Below are 20,878 nucleotides of genomic sequence, written 5' to 3'. Positions count from 1 at the left end.
TGAGGGAACTTTAATCAAAGCAATTCATACTGTAAGTCATTTATGGCCCCCTACGTGCCTGTAGACAATGTGCATCCGATGAGATGGCGGATGGTGTCCTAGGGGATCTCCTGCCAGAACCAGTGAGTTCCTGGACAGTCTGTGGTGTTACTTGGTGACCTCAGATGCTTTAATACATAACATTCATAGGTTCTCAACTGGATTCAGGCCTGGGGAATATGAGGACCAGTCAATGGCATCAATTCTTTCATCATCCACACACTCTGCGTACACACTCTGGCCACATGCGGTTGTGCTTTGTTATGCACCAGGAGGAACCCAGGGCCCACTGCTCCAGCGTAAGGTCTGAAGTGGCTCTGAGAATTTCATCCCAGTATCTAACAGTAGTAAGGGTTCCATGTGTTAGCACATAGGGTCTGTAAGACCCTCCAAAGATATTTCTCTCCAGACCCAACGCTAAAATGGTTATGCTGAATGATGTTTGCAGGCAGCATAACATTTTTACATTTGGCATCTCCAGACTCTTTTACATGTGCGCAGTGTTAACCTGCTCTCTCAGGTCCCACTACAAGACGTCAGGTCCTCATGCCACCCACATGGAGTCTGTTTCTGACAATTTGGTCAGAAAAATGCACACCATTAGCCTGCTAGAGGTAATTTTGTAAGGTTCTGGCCCCAGCTCTCCTTGTGTAATGGCCCATCTCCCGGTATCTCCTCCATGATTTTGAGACTGTACTGGGAGAGACACAAGAAGTACTTGCACATATAAATGTGCCATCCTGGAGGAGCTGAACTATCTGCACAACCTGATTGGGTTGCAGGTATTGCCTCATGCCACAAATAGTGAGAAGGACCATAACAACACAAAACTAGAGACAAATCAGTCAGGAAGCATAAGGAAAGAGCTATTGTCTGTGGCCACCACTTGCAAAACCATTCCTTTTTAACTGTTGTCACTTTCAATTACACCAAAGGAGTCAAAACACATTGACAATCACTTATGTTTTCTAACCGGACAGATGTATATCCCTGAAGTTTATTTGACTTGGTGTTACACTGTGATGACATTTTTCCCTTAATTGTTATTATTTTTATTTATTTATTTTTGAGCAGTGTATTGGGCCCAGAAATGTCACAAAGAGAAAGATGCAAAGCATGGATAGTCTTGCCCAGCACATCATCAGTCATCAGTTTGTTGTTACTTTTCACATTTTGACTAAGTTCCAGTGGTGATCAATTATTCACTCCGCTGATGTGCTACTTTAATTGTTCCCCTCTCTCACTTCCTCCAACTCAGCAAAGCTGTGGTTGTGTAAGAAATCACACCCATATAACCTTATTTAAAGACACAGGCACACTTTTAAAGGGATTTTGCGAGTACAGATATTTAGGTTGTTTTAGAAATGTATATAAAATAAATAAATAGTGAAGTATGTAAAATAAGAGCACTGCCTTTTGTATGATATCCTCAAGATGTATAAAATATTGGAGTTACATATTGAAGTTAACTGGTAAATATTTTTACATTTTATTATGAGAGAATGGACAAAATAACATGACATCTAGTGGTATGACGTTGAATAGCATTTATTATCAACCAAGACCTGTTACAGTATGTTTTGGTGGCACATTTCTGGTGCTGCACAATCACCACACACTCATACCTTAGAGAATCCACATACACATATACACACACACACACACATATTAATTTGTTATCTGTAAAGTTGACTATCAACACATTAAAAAGATCACAATCACATAATACTGTATATACGTCATACTCATTACTGTGGCAGCAGTGCACTTATTATTTGCACACAATATGGCTTAAAGAGCTATTCACTTTCCAATGTGAATCTTGCACAGAGCTCAATGACTGAGAGAAAGGCCCATATTTGTTTTTGACTGATTACATGAATTGTCACCATTAGTGTTTAATGCATTTTAAGGTCACAGTTTGATAGCAACAATGTTAAACAGGGTAAAATTAAATGATAAAATGATACATTTTTAAATTCAATTCAAATTCATTTATGTCCACATGCTTCAAGCTATTCCCAAAACGTACACTTTTTGCATTAAATGAGTAGATGTGCTGATACTTAAATTGTGTAAAAAAGTCTTGTGACCAAAAGCTACTGATGTATGAAACTGCTACAGCTATAGGGGAGTTCCTCTTTTTAAGACATTTAACTGTACATATTGGTAATGTACATTAAAAAAAAAAGAGCTTAAAAAGCACAAATAAAATCCACACAATTCCTTAGTAATGACTTAAATTGAATATACAACAGATTGCAGCCACAAAGATTTCTTTAATTTAAAAGAAGCCTTTGCTCTTTTTCAGATTCAGCTGTTTCCAGTTCGGGAGGGCATTAAATTCATCCCGCGTCATCTCCAAAACACTCTGCAAAACAAATACAATCTGTCAACATCATCTTTTTAAAAATATTGACATAGACCTGTCCTAACATCATCAGTTTGCAGAAGGGGTGTAACGATTCACTCGTTTTTTTCGATGCATCGTATACATCAATCTTGAAACATGGATTTTTGAATCGTGAATCATTGATTTCGACCAATAATCTATTTTAAACGCTAATAATCGAATGAATTGTGATTTCTATAGTGATTAAATGCTTTAAAATATATACACTTTAAATTTCTACAACCGCGAATTAATGGGAACCTTGAACAGTGTTGTTCGTGCCCTTACATCTCTTCCCGCACTCCACTATTTACTGCCAGTCACAGGATTGCAAACAGACATCAGGCACATTTTCTTTCAGAATCATCACTCGCTGATAGAAAGGAAAAGTTAAATGCTGTAGCCCAATGCTGTAGATCACATTGCAGGTGATCCCACCCACCCGACACAGATTCTTCAGTCTACTGCCATTAGGGAGGAGACTGCGGAGTCTCCAGGCGAGGACCAGCAGACTGAAGGACAGCTTCATACATCAGGCTGTCAGGAAGCTGAACTCCCTCCCGTCCTTACCCCCCCTCCCCTCTTTTACCCCATGCAACACTGAACTCTGATACTATGAGCCCTCCCCTCCCCCCCTCACCAACTTAAAAACTGTGACCAGCACCTGTCACTTGTGCAACATTGGACTGATCACTACCTCATCCAGCATTGACTGCAAACTACCTCTTCGGGTAGTCTGATATAAGGACTGCTCTCCCTACTGGCAAGCTCTTCTTGAACTACATATATATCTGCACAGTTTTATTTAACTGGTTTGCACTCTATCTATTCTGCCATGCGCCTTATGCCACTTTATCTATTTCCTTATTTTTCTACAATGTCCTCATTTGTATAGCTGTATAGTTGTATGTACATATGTTTAAACTGTATTATCTGTATTTGAACGTGTTTAATGTTAACTGTATGCACCAAGAGTCTGAGAGTAACGCAATTTCAATTCTCTGTATGTATGCGCCGTACATGTGGAAGAATTGACAATAAAGCAGACTTGACTTTCATTTTATGATAATATAAAGAAACTCACACCATGCAAAGGTGTGACATATGTTACCCTATAGCCTACCCACATGAAAAATACTATTGTACTTTATAGTAAATTACAGACTCAACCTTGCCGAGACAGAACTGCTTGTGGTTCCAGCAAACCCATTGCTTCATCACAATTTCACCATCCAGTTAGGCACATCAACCATAACTCCTTCAAAAACAGCCAGAAACCTTGGAGTTGTGATTGATGATCAGCTGACTTTCTCAGACCACATTGCTAAAACTGCCCATAAAATAAAGAATAAAGATTTGCTTTATTCAACATCTAAAAGATCAGGCCCTTTCTTTCGGAACATACTTCGCAACTCTCGTTCTGTCCAGGCTGGAATGTTGCAATGCTTTCATGGCAGGTCTTCCAGACAGTTCTATCAAACCTTTACAATTAATCCAGAACGCGGCAGCAAGATTAATTTTTAATGAGCTGCAAAGAATGCACGTCACACCTTTGTTTATCAATTTGCACTGGTTACCAATAGCTGCTCGCATAAAATTCAAGGCATTGATGTTTGCCTACAAAACCACCACTGGCTCTGCACCGCTTTACCTACATTCACTACTTCAGACTTATGTGCCCTCTAGAAGCTTGCGTTCTGCAAGTGAACGTCACTTTATTGTGCCATCCCAAAGAGGCACAAAATTACTTTCACTTACTTTTACTTTTAAATTAAATGTTCCCTCCTGATGGAATGACCTGCCCAACTTAATCCTAGCAGCTGACCTTAGCCATCTTCAAGAATCGGCTAAAAACATCTCTCTCTCTTCCATTTTTATTTGACCCTCTAACTCTAGCAATCTCTATTCTAATTATATTGTTAAAAAAATGTCCCTTTTAGACTTGCACTCTATTCATTTACTAACTACCTATTTTTCTTAAATAAAAAGGAAAGGAATAGATGGAATAGAAAAAGAAAAGAGAAGCTAATGTTAGGTTGTTGTTGTTTTTTTTATTATACAATTAGCAAAAACAAAAAAAAAAAAATCTCTAGCACTAGCTTCCTCTTTTCTTTTTCTATTCTATCCGTTTTCTTTTTATTTATTATATAATTAAAAACCTTGCTACGTGTACTACGCTAAGCTAACTGAGACTTGTTATAGCACTTGCGTATCATTGCTTTTTTGTTAAAAAATTGTGATTGCTTCCATTGTCCTCATTTTTAAGTGGCTTTGGATAAAAGCGTCTGCTAAATGGCTTTTTACTACAGTAAACTGTAGTGTATTGTAGTATAATATACCATATAGTTGAAGAAAACTTAGTACAGTATTGGGTGAAGTAATTTGTTTATATTACTATAATGTTGTTATATTGCCACAGCATCTATAGAATTACCACAACAAATTTATTCAAGTACTTTACTAAAGTATGGTTAAAAACAAAACAAAAATGTCTCATTCGTTTGTGCTGGTTTGTGCTGTAAAAATGTCATTCTCAGGTCACTCAGCCCCCCACATGCTCCAAATTCACCCCGAATAGCCTCGTTTGTTTGTGCTTCGTTTGTGCCACTGAAAGTTTCATTTGTGCTGCTTTGGTTTTTAAAATATTAATCATTATATTATAGGCGATGACGCTCAAATGTTAGTGCTTCGTTTGTGCTGGTAGAAGTTTTGTTTGTGCGGCTTTGTTTTTTTTTTTTGTTTTTTTTAACAATACAGTTGAAGATCCAAATGGATCCTAACTTACCGATCGACTGTGTAACAGTCCAACTTATAACAGACACAGCGGATCACAGGATGTGTGGAATGTAATACCAACTCCAAGGTAAAGGTTTTTACTTGTTACTGTATGTCATAAATACATGCACCATAATATGCTTGCTGTATCTCTGTGCTTATACATAAGCTATGTGTGTGTATTATATGCATGCATGTATGTGGAAACTCATGACTCAATGAATTAAGCCAAAATTATTTTACTTGTGAAACTGAATTAAAGTACTATCGAACATCCATTAACACAAATAATGGACCTTTAAAAACTTAAACTTAAAAACACTTAATACTGACAAGCCATGCCGCACTGTCTGTCTTCAATCCAAAAGTGCCACACAGAATGAATGAATGATGCATTTATATAGCGCTTTATTGTGTATTGCTGTACACCCAAAGCGCTTTACAATCATGTGGGGGGATCTCTCCTCAACCACCACCAGTGTGCAGCATCCACTTGGATGATGTGACGTCAGTCACAGTACAACGGCGCCAGTGCGCTCACCACACACCAGCTACAGGTGGAGAGGAGAGAAAGTCATAGAGCCAGTCAAGCGTATGGGGATTATTAGGAGGCCATGATTGACAAGGGCCAGTAGAGGGAATTTGTCCAGGACACCAGGGTTACACCCCTACTCTTTACGAGAAGTGCCATGGGATTTTTAATGACCACAGAGAGTCAGGACCTCGGTTTAACAACTCATCTGAAAGACGGTGCTTTTTGACAGTATAGTGTCCTAGTCACTATACCGGGGTGTTAGGACCCACACAGACCACAGGGTGAGCACCCCATGCTGGCCTCACTAATACCTCTTCCAACAGCAACCTAGTTTTTCACCGGAGGTCTCCCATCCAGGTACTGACCATGCTCAACCCTGCTTAGCTTCAGTGGGCAACCGGTCTTGGGCTGCAGGGTGATATGGCTGTGGCTGTGAATAATAGACTTAAGCGCAAACTCCATCAAGCTTGACTTCCAGAAGAGCAGAAACAACTTCTCCAAACAGGAGTGGGAAAACAAGGGTGTGTGGCATACAACAAAAATACTTGTGAGATTAAATTTAAACAGTGCAATCAATCTTTTGTTTATAACACTGCATATGGGTATATTTTGTTTTTTTCTGACACTCCTGTCACTCCACTTCTCAGGTCATCATACATCTCCCAGACACATGCAGATCTCCTGTAGTAGGCCACATAATGTTCAAGAGCATCCTGGGTTAAGCCTCCTTTGAAAGTGATGACTGCCCTTAAAGTAAATCTCTCTCCTTGGAGCATCAGATTGGAGGGAAATTCACTCAAAGGAAATCATATGGCGTTGCTTCCCAGGTCAGTGTCAATCCACAGAAGTTCTCCCAGACTGTAACTATGAGAAACTTTCCCTGCACAGAGCTCTTTTCCTGATGTAGAGTCTGTCTTGAATGCAGAGGGACACCGTGATGGACTTTGGATTGGCCTGAGGCAGAGGAACTCCGGAAGGTTAAGGCCTTCTTCCACTGCGGTCTGAAGATGAGCCATGCCAGAAGCCTGCAGTACAGCAACAGAAGTACAAACAAATGGAATTTCCCTTGTGATTTGTGTGCTGAGACTGCAATGCTGTGAGGAGCACTGTTTTGTGAAGTAAACACATGCATGTTTTGTCATTGATTTTTCAGTGATAGTGGAGATGTGGCACTGTGCATCTATTTGGAGAGCACCAGACATCATTTGGACAGGTTTGAATATTCCATTCAGCAGCTCTGCCCTCTGCATGTAGGCCTGTGCATTCAGACCTTTTGTGCTGATGGTTTTCACTAGCTGGAGGAAGTGCATATTATCATGATCTCCATTAGCCATGGCAAGTGACCTGCTTTACTCACATATTTCTGTCACCCACTGCCATGTCCCACACCCACATTTCATGTCTGCATTTTGATCTGCTTTTTCCAGGACCTCACCCTCTGGAATGACGACACTCTCTTCTGCAATTCGGGCTTTCAGGTATTTCTTGCACCTTTCTGATATGAGGGGGACTCCAGAGCTGTCATTGCCCTCTGCTTCACTGAGAGCCACAATACTAATGCTGCGTAGTAGCTCTTTAGCATCGTCCATGGATTGTGACTTAAGAAGCTGTGCCACTGACCTCACAAAGAAATCTTTAATGCAATGTGTTTTTTTCTTCAAGCAGTCCCACTGGCAGATCATCTTGATGCAGTGTGCAACATCAACCCGGACAAAACAAGGTGGCACTTTTGCAGACTGTTTACCAAGACAGACACCACAACACACATTGATGTAGGTCTTCAGATCAGGATGAAGAGTAAAAGCCTTGACCAAAGCTCCGAGCATAGCCAGTGAAAAGTCACTTACAACATCTTTTGGAGTTGGTGCATCTGCACGTATCCATTCTGTCAGCCAATGTGTTATTACATTAACATCATGCCTCTCTGACAGCATTTGCACGACTGGAACACTTGAGCTCTCATCACCTGCCAGAACGCCCTGATATAAGAAGATATGGCCAGACATGCCGTTTGGTCTCTGTAGTTTCCTCACTACTGAGCCAGTTGCATCAAAACTCACAGTGGGGTTAGTAGATGTCTTTGATAATGACTTGTACATATACATTTGTGTTTGACTCCAATAGTGACAGAAAAACTTGTCCAGTCCAAAGTCTTTAATGCTACCACTGTGAAGTGCGCTGTATTTTAACATCTGCAGTGACAAAATAGGATCCTTGTCGCCTAGTTCTAAGGCATTTCTCTCTTGCTTTGCTTTGCACAGGGTGGCCAAATTAGGCAGATGGCTTGGCTCAGGATCCCCAAAATCCATCAGCTTTGTTGCCTCCGATGCCCTCCATACATGGCATTCCATTCTACCCTCACACAGTTCTTTGGATATAGGACGCTTGGAACAGCCAGTGTGCAGGGAGTCATCTGTGTTTTAAATGAAACACTTTAACACCATTGGGCTGTTCATTTCAGGCTCTCTGTCACATTTTATGTGAATGTGGCCATGACACTCCTTACACTTGCCTCTGATTTCTATGTATTTCTCTGTGGCTGATGGATAGACCTTGGCTCTTTTAAAGGCAAATGTGCAGGGGCTCTCCACTTCTTGCCAAATATGATGATTTATCACATGCATCCAGATGCCAGGCTTCAAAATTGTGTATTCCCTTTTTTGTGTTTTAGAGATCTTGTTTTTGTATTGAACTGTTTCAGGCATAAATTCAATCCATTTCTGAAATGGAATTTCAAGATCAAAAGTCCAGCAATCTTTTGGTCTGTGGGAAAGGGACCCTGGCTCAAAGTCAGTGTCATCACTACTGCCACTTGTTTCATTATCACTTTAATGAGTAAACCCTAAAGTAGTCCAGATGTTGTGTCTGTTTAATTTAACAAGTGTATAGAGCCTTTGCGGTGATGTTGTTCTCTAGCTGCTTTCTAAGCTCTGTCCAGATGCTCTGATTAGTAGTAGCTATGTAGCCATTTTTGACTATGGCCTCTTTTGATGAACATAGGACTGTGAAAATGGAATCCCTGTCGACTGCTGGTTTCTTGGGCATCTGGCCTAAGCAAAACATAACCCATTTAAATAATCCTGACTCCAAAATGTAATGTATAGTATAAACCTGTATGACTGTATTGTCCCGAATATAAGGATAATATAGTAATAATATATAAGGACGTCTTATCTTATATTACTAACAATACGGTAATGTTGATCCCTAAATGCACAACATATTCTAAAAAATAACATGTATAACTGTAATTAGCATTTAATTGCTAGTGATATAAGTGATAAGTATTAGCAATAAGTATTAGCAGTAAACACTGGCAATCTTAGCTCACTGCTCTACCGTTGTTCTCGAAGTTACCCTTACAAAAATTAACCATTGTTTTAGTGTAGTAAAAGTAGTAAACAAGTATTTTTATTATTTGGTATATTCATTACCATTTGTACAACAATTTTACTACTAATGGTTAATCTATGGTTAGCAAAAGTCATGGTTAATTTATGGTTACCATGGTTTAACTATAGTAACCATGGTTTTATTTGTAGTAACACCATGGTTAATTTTTGTAAGGGTAACTAATTGTGAACTGACACTGTTAAAACATACTTACATTGGCCAGAAATTTGAGTTTGTAACTGTACATTTATTTATTCATTTTAGCTGACACTTTTATCCAAAGCGACTTACAATTGCTTTATATATGTCAGAGGTCGCACGCCTCTGGAGCAACTAGGGGTTAAGTGTCTTGCTCAGGGACACATTGGTGTCTCACAGTGGATTCGAACCCGGGTCTCTCACACCAAAGGCATGTGTCTTATCCACTGCGCCATCACCACCCCTGTATAAACTGTATAAACTTTTCCTCCACTAACTCAATTTCCAAAAGAGCATCTTGAACAGAAGTGTCACCTCGTGGTGGGAGTGAAGTGTATCAGATGATACTCTTTGTAAATAAGGTCAATAAGGTGAGAACAAAAGCACTGAAGTTACATAAAGCTACGACTTGATGGCGTCATCACCTTAAATATAATGTGTAATATTTTAAAAACCAAAGCAGCACAAGCAAAACTTTCAGCGGCACAAACCAGAACAAACGAGTCTTTTCGGGGTGAATTTGGAGCGTCGGGGGGTCTGAGTGACCTGAGAATGACCTTTAAATAAATATTTTATATCTAACGAACAAAAGCAGAACAAACGATAATTTTTACAACACAAAGCAGCACAAACGAATGAAACTATTTTTGCGACATTTCACATTGGATGGGGGGTCAACTGTGGGGGAAGTCGTGGCCTAATGGTTAGAGAGTCGGACTCGTAATCGAAAGGTTGCGAGTTCGAGCCCCCGGCCGGCAGGAATTGTAGGTGGGGGGAGGGAATGTCCAGCGCTCTCTCCACCCTCAATACCACGACTGAGGTGCCCTTGAGCAAGGCACCGAACCCCCAATTGCTCCCCGGGCGCTGCAGCATGGCTGCCCACTGCTCCGGGTGTGTGTTCACGGTGTGTGTGTGTGTGTGTGTGTGTGTGTGGATTTGTTCACTACTCACTGCTGTGTGTGCACTTGGATGGGTTAAACGCAGAGCACCAATTTCGAGTATGGGTCACCATACTTGACAATACGTCACGACTTTAACTTCACGGAGGTCTTTTTAGCTGGTGAAAATACAAGTGTTCTAATAATTTTGGCCACCACTGTACTTCAGGTACACTTTAAATATCTTGCATTTAAAGACATTTATTATTCAAAGATCACATAATCCTCATCATTAGTGATATTAAATACGCTTAAACACGCATTGTGCACAGGAAGTACTACAAATAAAGTTTAATTTAGGGCTGGGAGATATAACATGCGATTGTTATGTGCATCTCGTCAGTAAAGCATCATAAATCATTAAAGATCTTTAAAGTTTAGAATTAAGTTTTTCAAGCACCCAAGGTACAGGCAGTGATGTGCATGCGAGGATTTAAGTCTTGAAGATAAAGTGATTAAATTACATGTCATCAGCGTAGAAACCATATTACCATTGCGATTTATTTGTTATTAAAACTTACGTTTCGCCCTCATTCAGGTCCTCGGTTTACCCACGCCATATAGCATTAGCACAGAATCAGCTGCCCAAAAGAACTAGTTTGGTTCGATGTGCTGTGTCAGTCACAGTAGGCAATCACTGTTCGCTGAATCACGCATGTGCAGTATCATCAGCTCATCGGTTCTCAAATCGGACGTGTCCGAAAGAAACAGTTCTTGGTTCAGTGTACTGGTGATCCGAAAACCGTTGCAATCGATTCTTGACTCGAGAACGAGAACTGCTCTAACTGATGATCTGTCCTACCCGCTCAGGATGTGCTACCAGTAGTTCAAGCTGTTGTGCAAATCTAACGACATGAGCTTCTTTCTCAGAATGAACTACCACCTTAATAAATGATGGAGAAAAAGAGGTAGGACATCTTGTCAACTATAAACACCTTTGACACAAGAACGAGAACCACTCTAGCAGTGTGCGTGTTCGTTTGTTACCTGGCTCGCTGCACACATGCTGCTCTGCTCGTGTTCATCATCAGTTCTCTCTTCACAGCAGTTCACTCAGTGAGTGTACTGCTTGAGTAAATTAATAACTCCGGGATATTGGTTTATTTCGAGACAGAGGGAGTGTCAGGCACGTTAAAAAAGTGAATAAGTTAAGTAATTTGTGGATTAGTGCTTACTGGAGACGCAAACCATTTCAAACGATTCAGTCCGATTTGGTGAAATGGTTCGACCGGTTCACTAACAAGATCTGGTTAAATCGAATGATTCGTTTGCGAACCGGACATCACTACTGCTTTCAGATGGAGCGGCATTTAATACACAGAGGCGTAGTTCACTGACAAGCTACACAATATCGCGTTCATTATCGAAGGTGATTTATCTGCGATAATCAACGCGATATTGCGTAGCTTGTCAGTAAGTCTTGATTGATGCAGTAAATATGGTAATAGATTAGTTCTACATATGCCATGCCATAGCATCATTAAACTAACATCTAACAATGGATAAAAGTGTTTTTTTAGGGGTTTTTTTGCCCTCACTCTCTTGACTCCACAAAGGTTGCGGTGTAATTTGCCCCCTGACTAAGCATTTAAAGAATTTTGGGGAAGCATTTGAATAATCCTGTGAATGTGAATCGTTAATTGAATTGCATTGAATTTAATTGTGAATCGTCTCGCATCGAATCGTTCTGATTTAGCAAAAATCCTTCTTGAATCGAATCGAAGTCTTATGAATCATGAAACGAATCCATTCGCTGTTTACCCAAAGATTCACAGCCCTAGTTTGCAGAAAATTATAGGTAAATTTGGCTGGCAGACAATAATAAACCACACTGGAAAACTAATAAACCAAAGTGAGCATTTGTTGATCTTTATCAACGCTTTCCATGATGACCAATTTAGACTAAACTATTGACGCTTGGAGTAGGTTTTGGGATAGTTTTGCTTAGCATGTGTGAACATCTTTTAGGTGGGGTTGTTACCTGGAAATCTTTATCTGACAGGTAGCTCTCAAGGTGCAGAGGGTCGACTCCCTCTGGCAGAGGTTTGGACGTGAGCTCCTCAATGGTGTACTGCTGCCTGCTGAGTTTGGACAGAGCATCTTTAACCAGGATCACTTTATTATGGGCTCCTTCAACCTGTGCAGATATTTAAACATACAGTTTTTGCATCCAAAAGCTTCCAAATCGACCACCACATGAGAGAGTCCTTATATGAAAATTTGGAAGCTCTATCTGTAGTTTTAACAAAAGACCTTAAGTTTTATTTATCAGCGAAAGTCCACTGGATGATGCAAAAATCACATTGCATCATCTGACAGACATTTGCTGACAAATAAATGGGGATAATCTGGGTGCAGGTAGCATAAAGTAGTACATATTGTTCATTTGCATAAATTATTGAAACTGTAACTATATAAAGCTGGTTGAAAATATGTAAACCTATCCTTTAATAAACCCTTTTAAAGCGTTAGTTCACCTCAAATTGAAAATTCTGTGATTATTTACTCACCTTCATGTTGTTCCAAACCCATAAGACCTTCGTTCATCTTTGGAACACAAATTAAGATATTTTGATGATATCTGAGTGCTCTCTGACCCTCCCATAGACAGCAACGCAACTGAAATATTCCCAGGTCCAGAAACATAGTAAGGACATTGATTGCACCGATTACGTTCATGAGTGTGCTTCCCCCCGGCCCTCGAACGTAAACTACGTTAATTACACTGTTGGGTACTCTCCAAAATGCCAGAAGACGGTAACTCGGGGGAGAAGAATTGTTGAATAAATTATGTTATTTTTGTTTTCTTTGTGCACAAAAAGTATTCTCATAGTTTTGCAAAAGTGAAGTTGAGCCACTGATGTCACATGGACTGTTTTACCGATGTACTTACTACATTTCTGGACCTAGGAATATTTCCATTGCATTGCTGTCTATGGGAGGGTCAAAGACAGAGGTGTCAAACTCAGTTCATGGAGGGCCACAGCCCTGCAGAGTTTAGCTCCAACCCTAATTAAACACACCTGATCCAACTAATCAAGTCCTTCAGGTTTATTTGAAAACTACATGGTATGTGTGTTGGAGCAGGGTTGGAACAAAACTCTGCAGGGCTGCAGCCCTCCAGGAACTGAGTTTGACACCCCTGGTCAAAGAGCTCTCAGATTTCATCACAAATATCTTAATTTGTGTTCCAAATATGAATGAAAGTCTTACGGGTTTGGAACAACTTGAGGATGAGTAATTAATGACAGAATTTTCATTTTGGGGTGAAGGCCTTTAAAGGGTTAGCACTTTAAAGTTAATAATTTAAAAATGACAAGATACAAGTTTGAATTTTACTAAATCTCATTTGTTGTAGAGCCTTGTAATTCGAGAGTAAAAAAAAAATACTCCTGTACCTAGATTTCTGAAATTGGCGTAAAACTTACTTTTAAATATATAGGTACAATTTAATGTAGACATTTTATAACATTTTGGCAAGATATTTAGTACCCATATTTTAACATTATTATTTTAAAAAATTATTCCTCTGTACTCTGTACACCTACTGATATTCTGAAAGCTATGGGTGAGGTACTGTACCTGCACTTTAATAGTTGGGTCTTTCTCCCAGTAAGGGAAGATGTTGGTAAAAGTTAGTGGTTCTGCACCAGCCAGGATCAGGTAGGCCTGAGGAGGCCGTCTAGAGTTCTTCTCTGAAAAACACACAAGAAGGTCATTATCACACAGGAAAGCAACTAAATATGCACAAAGATGTGTGTATGTACTCTTTCTTCTGATTATTCTTAAAGTTTCACCAGATAAAAAAAAAGAAAAAAAGAGAAAAAAATGAATCTATGTTATGTTGTTCAAACCCATGTGATGTTATTTTCATGGTATACATAAGATTATGTCAGCCACAGTCGCCATTCACTTTCAGTGCATCGTATGAAAGTGAATAACGACTGAGGCTGTAGGGTGTAGCATATGGACCAATCAGACACACAATTTTTAATTTGATTTAACAAATCAATTAGTTATTAGATTAACAAATAATCACAGACCCCTCACGCAATACACATACTGGGTGCCGGTATGTCTGTGAATGACTCCAGGCCCCCGGTTCCATGGCAACCGATCTGATAATAATAGTTTTATTGCTCAAAGGAATGCGAGCAGAGCAACTCACTTCATTTCCCCTTTGGAACAAGACATTATGCCATAAAAATGGACTCTTCTCTAATTAATTAATAGAAAAACCTTTCTATGAATGAACACACATATCTTCAGGTCATTGTGTATATTATTACTGTTCTGGGACACTTAATTTCGAGTGATTATCGTCAATTTGATTTTGCAGATACTATTTAAACTGAACTGATCTAGACAATGACATCTCTGAATTCAATAATGAAATGCCTTAACTGAAAATTTAGTGTTTAATCTTATTTTTTATACATTACTGACACTCTATCCTCCAGTTTGATACTGTTAAGTGCTTTGACACAATCTGTATTGTTAAAAGCGCTACATAAATAAAGGTGACTTGACTTGACTCTTGTATATGTTCTTGTGTATTGTATACTGTTTTATGCATGCTTACGACAGATCACTAGTTAATATCACCTCACCACACATTCATCTTCGGATGATCTAATTGAGAGTGAATAAAACATGTTGATACCTACGCAACATATTAGTGTCCTAAGAATCTCTAGTAGTTTTGCATTACCCCACGCTAATTACCTATGCAAATTACCATGTTCAGAGACAAAGAGACGAAAACTTTCCCTCCAAAAGTTCAAGACACCATTGGCTCTTTGACACCCCAGAGGTGTGACCTCTATAGCAGATAAAGCTCTCACATCAGTGATGCCCCGCCAGTCTGCGGATCTTTTAGATTCTGAGAAGATGAGGATGTGAGCTAGAACTCTTCTGGACCCTTAAGTTTTTGTGCCAGGCCTCGTGGCTTTGTCTTTCCATTCAACCAAAGATTCTCAGATCTTAGCTGATGTCTCTAAACTCTTCTTCACTTTCCACCTGGGAAGGAACTTCCAATCACCATCGCGTCAGAACATCTTTGGAATTCATCACTCTTCAAACTAGGAAGAATGTTTTTGGAAGTCCAAAACCTTGAAAACATCAAGACTTTCATTCGAGACTGCATCCGGACACTCGTTCAACGGCCAAGGCAATGCAAGTATCGTACATTTAACTAAACAAAACAGAGGTTTAGTATAAGCTATAGACCCCATTATAAATAGCGCTGATGGTTTTATTCAGGTGGTTAAATGACTCTTTTCATAGCTTCATTCTCTGGTTTCCTGATGGTTTCATCCATCAACTCTCATTTGCCCTTTCCCCATGTATGAGTGATTGTATGTTTGTTTGTTTGTTAGACTAGTTTAGGGATGTAACGATTACCGGTTTGACGATAAATCATGATAAAATTCCCCACGGTTAGTATTACCGTTTCATATTTTACAAACCCGATTCCAAAAAAGTTGGGACACTGTACAAATTACGAATAAAAAAGGAATGCAATAATTTACAAATCTCATAAACTTATATTTTATTCACAATAGAATATAGATAACATATCAAATGTTGAAAGTGAGACATTTTGAAATGTCATGCCAAATATCGGCTCATTTTGGATTTCATGACATTTACATTTAGTCATTTGGCAGACGCTTTTATCCAAAGCGACTTACAATTGGGGAATACAAAAAGCGATTCATCTTGAAGAGGCAGTCAGACAGAGGAAGTGCTCATAACACCAAGTCTCAGTCATTGTTCAAATAAGTGCAAGCTAGTAGGTGGAGAGAAAGATAGAGGGAAAGTTTTTTTTTTTTTGAGTTTAGGATGAAGTTTAGGATGCCGAAAGAGATGAGTTTTCAGTTGTTGCTTTAAGGTTGCCAGGGATCCGGCGTTCCGGATAGGGGTGGGAAGATTATTCCACCAGCCAGGAATGGTGAACGAGAATGTTCTGGAGAGTGATTTTGAGCCTCTCTGTGATGGTACCACAAGGCGTCGCTCACTAGCAGATCTCAAACTTCTGGAGGGGATGTAGATTCGTAATAGTGAGTGGAAGTAGGAGGGTGCAGAGCCTGTGGTAGATCTGTACGCAAGCATCAGTGACTTGAACTGGATGCGAGCTGCCACTGGTAGCCAGTGCAAGGAGATGAAGAGAGGTGTAACATGCGCTCTTTTGGGCTCGTTGAAGATCAGTCGTGCCGCTGCATTCTGAATCATTTGTAGAGGTTTGATGGCAGACCAGCCAGAAGAGCATTGCAGTAGTCCAGTCTAGAAACAACCAGGGCCTGGACAAGAAGTTGCGCAGCATGCTCTGTCAGAAAGGGCCTGATCTTTCTGATGTTGTGTAGTGCAAACCTGCAGGAACGAGCAGTCTTTGCAATGTGCTCTTTGAAGGTCAGCTGGTCATCAAAGATTACACCAAGATTTCTGACCGAAGTTGATGGGGTAATCATTGATGAGCCGAACTGAATCGTGAAGTCATGCCGTAGAGTCGGAGTGGCAGGGAAGACCAGAAGTTCCGTCTTTGCCAGGTTGAGCTGTAGGTGATGTTCTTTCATCCATGCCGAGATGTCCGCCAGGCAGCCTGAGATCCGTGCAGCTACCGTTGGGTCATCTGGTTGAAAAGAGAGATAGAGCTGCGTGTCATCGGCATAGCAGTGATAGGAGAAGCCATGTGCATGTATGATGGGACCCAGCGATGTAGTGTACGTGGAGAAGAGGAGGGGTCCAAGAACCGATCCCTGAGGAACTCCAGTGATCAGTTGATGTGGTTTGGATACCTCCCCTCCCCAGGTCACCCTGAAGGATCTACCGGTGAGATAGGATTCAAACCAGCGAAGTGGAATTCCAGTGACGCCCAGTGAAGAGAGTGTAGACAGGAGAATCTGATGATTGACAGTGTCAAAAGCAGCAGAGAGATCCAGCAGAATGAGGACTGACGATTTGGAATCGATTTGCAGTTCGCAGAGCTTCAGTGACTGAGAGTAGCGCAGTCTCTGTTGAATGGCCACTCCTGAAACCTGACTGTTTAGCATCCAGCTTGTTGTACTGTGAAAGAAACCGCGAGAGCTGGTTGAAGACAGTTCGTTCGAGTGTTTTCCCTATGAATGGAAGGAGAGAGACAGGTCTGTAGTTATCTAAAAGAGAAGCATTTAATGTAGGTTTTTTGATCAGTGGGGTTACCCGAGCCTGCTTGAATGCTGTGGGGAAGATGCCTGTGAGGAGAGATGTGTTGATAATGTGTGTGAGTGCCGGTAAGAGTGTGGGAGAGATTGTTTGGAGAAGATGTGAGGGGATCGGGTCGAGAGCACATGTTGTAGGATGGCTGGAGAGGAGAAGTTTGGATACTTCTGCCTCGGTGAGGGGACAGAAGGAGAAGATGGGAGCTAGAGCGGTGGATGTGGTTGATCGGAGGTCCTGCGGAGTTGAGAACTGGTTGCTGATTGTTCTAGTTTTGTCTGTGAAAAAAGAGGCAAAGTCATCAGCGGTTATCAAAGTGGTGGGAGGTGGAGGAGGGGGACAGAGGAGAGAATTAAATGTTCTGAAGAGATTACGCATGTCTGGAGCGCTGGTGATCTTGTTGTGGAAATGTGAGGATTTGGCAGTGTGGACTTCAGTAGAGAAAGATGAAAGCAAAGACTGATACCTACTCAGGTCCGACGGATCATTTGATTTGCGCCATTTTCTCTCTGCCGCTCTGAGTTTGGTCCGATTCTCTCGGAGAACATCGGATAACCAGGGGTTAGAAGGAGCAGCCCGTGCTGGCCTAGAGGAGAGAGGATGATGAGAGCTACACATTCCAAAAAAGTTGTGACAGGTAGCAATAAGAGGCCGGAAAAGTTAAATGTACATAAGGAACACCTGGAGGACCAATTTGCAACTTATTAGGTCAATTGGCAACATGATTGGGTATAAAAAGAGCCTCTCAGAGTGGCAGTGTCTCTCAGAAGTCAAGATGGCAAGAGGATCACCAATTCCCCCAATGCTGCGGCGAAAAATAGTGGAGCAATATCAGAAAGGAGTTTCTCAGAGAAAAATTGCAAAGAGTTTGAAGTTATCATTATCTACAGTGCATAATATCATCCAAAGATTCAGAGAATCTGGAACAATCTCTGTGCGTAAGGGTCAAGGCCGGAAAACCATACTGGATGCCCGTGATCTTCGGGCCCTTAGACGACACTGCATCACATACAGGAATGCTACTGTAATGGAAATCACAACATGGGCTCAAGAATACTTCCAGAAAACATTGTCGGTGAACACAATCCACCGTGCCATTCGCCGTTGCCGGCTAAAACTATATAGGTCAAAAAAGAAGCCATATCTAAACATGATCCAGAAGCGCAGGCGTTTTCTCTGTGCCAAGGCTTATTTAAAATGGACTGTGGCAAAGTGGAAAACTGTTCTGTGGTCAGACGAATCAAAATTTGAAGTTCTTTTTGGAAAATTGGGACGCCATGTCATCCGGACTGAAGAGGACAAGGACAACCCAAGTTGTTATCAGCGCTCAGTTCAGAAGCCTGCATCTCTGATGGTATGGGGTTGCATGAGTGCGTGTGGCATGGGCAGCTTACACATCTGGAAAGGCACCATCAATGCTGAAAGGTATATCCAATTTCTAGAACAACATATGCTCCCATCCAGACGTTGTCTCTTTCAGGGAAGACCTTGCATTTTCCAACATGACAATGCCAGACCACATACATCAATTACAACATCATGGCTGCGTAGAAGGAGGATCCGGGTACTGAAATGGCCAGCCTGCAGTCCAGATCTTTCACCCATAGAAAACATTTGGCGCATCATAAAGAGGAAGATGCGACAAAGAAGACCTAAGACAGTTGAGCAACTAGAAGCCTGTATTAGACAAGAATGGGACAACATTCCTATTCCTAAACTTGAGCAACTTGTCTCCTCAGTCCCCAGACGTTTGCAGACTGTTATAAAAAGAAGAGGGAATGCCACACAGTGGTAAACATGGCCTTGTCCCAGCTTTTTTGAGATGTGTTGATGCCATGAAATTTAAAATAAACTTATTTTTCCCTTAAAATGATAAACATTTGATATGTCATCTATGTTGTATTCTGAATAAAATATTGAAATTTGAAACTTCCACATCATTGCATTCTGTTTTTATTCACAATTTGTACAGTGTCCCAACTTTTTTGTAATCGGGTTTGTAATTATCATTAAAACCATATTTGATTACCGCGATCTGAACAACTCACGATAAATAAGTAGTTTCATTCTGAGTGAAAACAGGGCGGAAAAGCTGGGAGGTTTTAAGAGTGCTGAGGGAATTATACAAATGAATATATCAGTGAATTAATTATATGAATGTACCTCTGAAGGATCTGACTGTCTTCAGAAACGATTCGATGGCATTTTGTTTTCATCTCAGCTCCATGTAATACCTAAAGGAAGTGTTCTTAAACACAATACTGCTTTGTTCGCGGAGTTCACGGGAATCAGCTGTAATTCAGCTTTTCCATATAAAGCGCCACCTGCTGTCAGAGAGTGGATTTACAGACACTTATTTACATTCAGCCTGTGTGCAGTTTCTGTCTGGCCAAAAAATGGACCAAATTTGCATGCCCTGCTGTAAATTTGAACTGGTTGATGAAAAACAAGCTTATGTGGATTCTAGACATTTAAACAATTCAGATAAGATATATAGACTTATTTATGGAGCAGATAAGTGGATAGAGAGTTGGACTTGTAACCTGAAGGTTGTGGGTTCGAGTCTCAGGTCCGGCAGGGATTGTAGGTGGGGGAGTGAATAACCAACACTCTCTCCACCCTCAATATCACGACTGAGGTGAGACCCTTGAGCAACCGAACCCCCAACTGCTCCCCGGACGCCGCAGCATTGGCTGCCCACTGCTCCGGGTGTATGTTCACTACTGAGTGTACACTTGGATGGGTTAAATGCAGAGCACAAATTCAGAGTATGGGTCACCATACTTGGCCACACACCACTTCCCCCCTCCCCTTCCCCTTATTAATCAATTATCATTTTGACTTAACTCTTTTCTTTAAAGGTTGAAATGTGAGGTTTACCTTTATATGAAACTTTTTCAAAGCTTTATTTGAACATTTACTTTAGATATTTGCACATGCTATTAAACTGGTGTCAGTCAAGTTGTCATTTAAAATCCAGACCTCATTGGTAATGTTATTGTTTTAGTGATTATGCAAACAAAAAGTCATTTTATTTGCTGTTTGTTGATTTTTAAGTATAAAACTTGAAGTGATTTATGTATCGGTACTTTTTGAACATCTCCAGCACATTTTAACAATACCGTGATAATACTGATAACCGTGATAATTTTGGTCACTATAATCGTGATGAGAAAGTTTCATACCGTTACATCCCTAGACTAGTTTATGTTAGTGTTTAGTTAATACAACTTACAAATTACATGAGTTTCTGATTCTGCCTTGCATATTAATGTCCCTTTACGATTTTGATCCTTACTATATGCTCTAATGCATTAATACTTAGGAAAGTATTTTCTGTGGCCACGAAAATATCCTTTCTTAGAGTTGATATGAACTTACATGGAATGTTCGCTGGATGAACAGATCAGT

The 20,878-nt window shown here is 40.4% G+C and overlaps 1 protein-coding gene across 5 annotated transcripts in view; it reads right to left on the bottom strand.

Annotated features, from left to right (window-relative positions):
• Window positions 1-1,567: 1,567 nt before the first annotated feature.
• The window catches only part of LOC306857670 (supervillin-like), a 133,529-nt gene continuing 114,218 nt past the window's right edge, over window positions 1,568-20,878 (bottom strand). For 3 of the 5 annotated variants that reach the window (XM_079397709.1, XM_079397710.1, XM_079397711.1), the window contains 3 exons: window positions 13,853-13,965; window positions 12,252-12,407; window positions 1,568-2,410 (listed from right to left, as the gene is read on the bottom strand). In XM_079397709.1, the coding sequence (XP_079253835.1) occupies window positions 2,324-2,410; window positions 12,252-12,407; window positions 13,853-13,965 (356 nt within the window). In that variant the 3' untranslated portion in view covers window positions 1,568-2,323. The remainder of the gene's footprint in view (window positions 2,411-12,251; window positions 12,408-13,852; window positions 13,966-20,878) is intronic. The other 2 variants (XR_013783128.1, XR_013783129.1) reach the window with 1 other exon arrangement.

The sequence above is a fragment of the Barbus barbus genome, assembly GCF_936440315.1.
Source record: "Barbus barbus genome assembly, chromosome: 38".
NCBI classification, from domain to species: Eukaryota; Metazoa; Chordata; class Actinopteri; order Cypriniformes; family Cyprinidae; genus Barbus; species Barbus barbus.
Note: the sequence above shows the minus strand (reverse complement) of the source record. Positions and strands in the feature narration are given on the sequence as shown.